Source organism: Cantharellus anzutake, assembly GCF_015039405.1.
Source record: "Cantharellus anzutake strain C23 chromosome Unknown EI90scaffold_199, whole genome shotgun sequence".
Classification (NCBI taxonomy): Eukaryota; Fungi; Basidiomycota; class Agaricomycetes; order Cantharellales; family Hydnaceae; genus Cantharellus; species Cantharellus anzutake.
In genome coordinates, this window is record NW_024067149.1 from 39,618 (window position 1) to 40,735 (window position 1,118).

Consider the following 1,118-nt stretch of genomic DNA (forward strand, 5'->3'; position numbering starts at 1 on the left):
CACTGTTGAACCTGTTGGAGGAACTGTGTGCTATGGGAGGCCGGACGAGTTTTTGTACAGCCACATTCCTGTGGTAGCGTGACTACTTGGTCACAACACCTTTTCTTCTTACTTATTTTGGTCACTTCGGACTTATCCGCAAAGTCCACAAACTATATTCATTCATTTGGATTAGTTTCCTTTTTCCCTCAGTTCTCGTGCATTAGCTTGAGACTGAGGTTAGTTACAACATTCTTTTACTCTTATTTCTTATACATTGTAACTCATTGTATATTACCTTATAGCTTCAGCATTAGGTAATATTACAGTTCTCGCACATTAGCTTGAGACTGAGCTCCAGCATTAGCAAGCGGTTATTCCGTTAGAACCCATTCCTCATTTCATGGTCGAGCCATTTCAAGTCCACCATGAACTTGAACCCTTCAATCGAGTTCAAGAACAGGTGAACCCAGTCATTCCACCGCTTTTGGCGGCAGTTACAACTGTCCGACACAGGCCAGTTTTGGCCACTGATAGTGACACCAAAGCAGAAGTCACCCTGGAAAAACGTGCCTGGGATAGGGATGTTTCTCCAGGTCCCAGTAGTGGGAGAGCGATTCACCTCAGCAAACCACAAATACCCCTCTGGGACTAAGTTAGGTGCCTCACTGGGTTGGGGAGGAGGAGGTGCTGTCATGGCACCAAAAGAAGATGAGGGCCCTTGAGGCCCTGGGGGAGGAATGGGAGCTGCATGGTGACCGTAATGGCCGTCCATGAGGCGAGCAAGAGGAACCCTTACTCTCATTGGGACAGGAGGTCTCGCAGTGCAGTTATGTGCCTCCACATTCAAAACAGACATAGGGACCACTGGTGCCCTATGCTGGCTGTGTTGAGACAGTACAGGTGGCGTACCTACTCTCGACATGTGAGGGATCTTATGAGGGCTCTCACCCTCATAGGCGTTAGCTTCCTTTTCCATGCGATCGATCTGTTTTTCGAGGTCGTCACACTTGTCTTGGAGCCATGATTGGTGATGGGAAGAGTTTCTCAACTTGAGATTGAGACAAATGTTCTCGATCTTGAGCCCATGGAAATTCTCTCGTAATTCCTTATTCTCGTTTCTGAGGTTATTGGCCTCG

At 47.6% G+C, this 1,118-nt stretch overlaps 1 protein-coding gene across 1 annotated transcript; it reads right to left on the reverse strand.

Moving 5' to 3' along the window:
- Positions 1–361: 361 nt before the first annotated feature.
- On the reverse strand, positions 362–838 carry EI90DRAFT_3023264 (uncharacterized protein; the record flags this gene model as incomplete). Its single annotated transcript, XM_039057859.1, has 1 exon — positions 362–838. One exon carries the CDS (start codon positions 836–838, stop codon positions 362–364), a length of 477 nt encoding a protein of 158 aa, XP_038907939.1.
- Between the last annotated feature and the right edge of the window lie 280 nt (positions 839–1,118).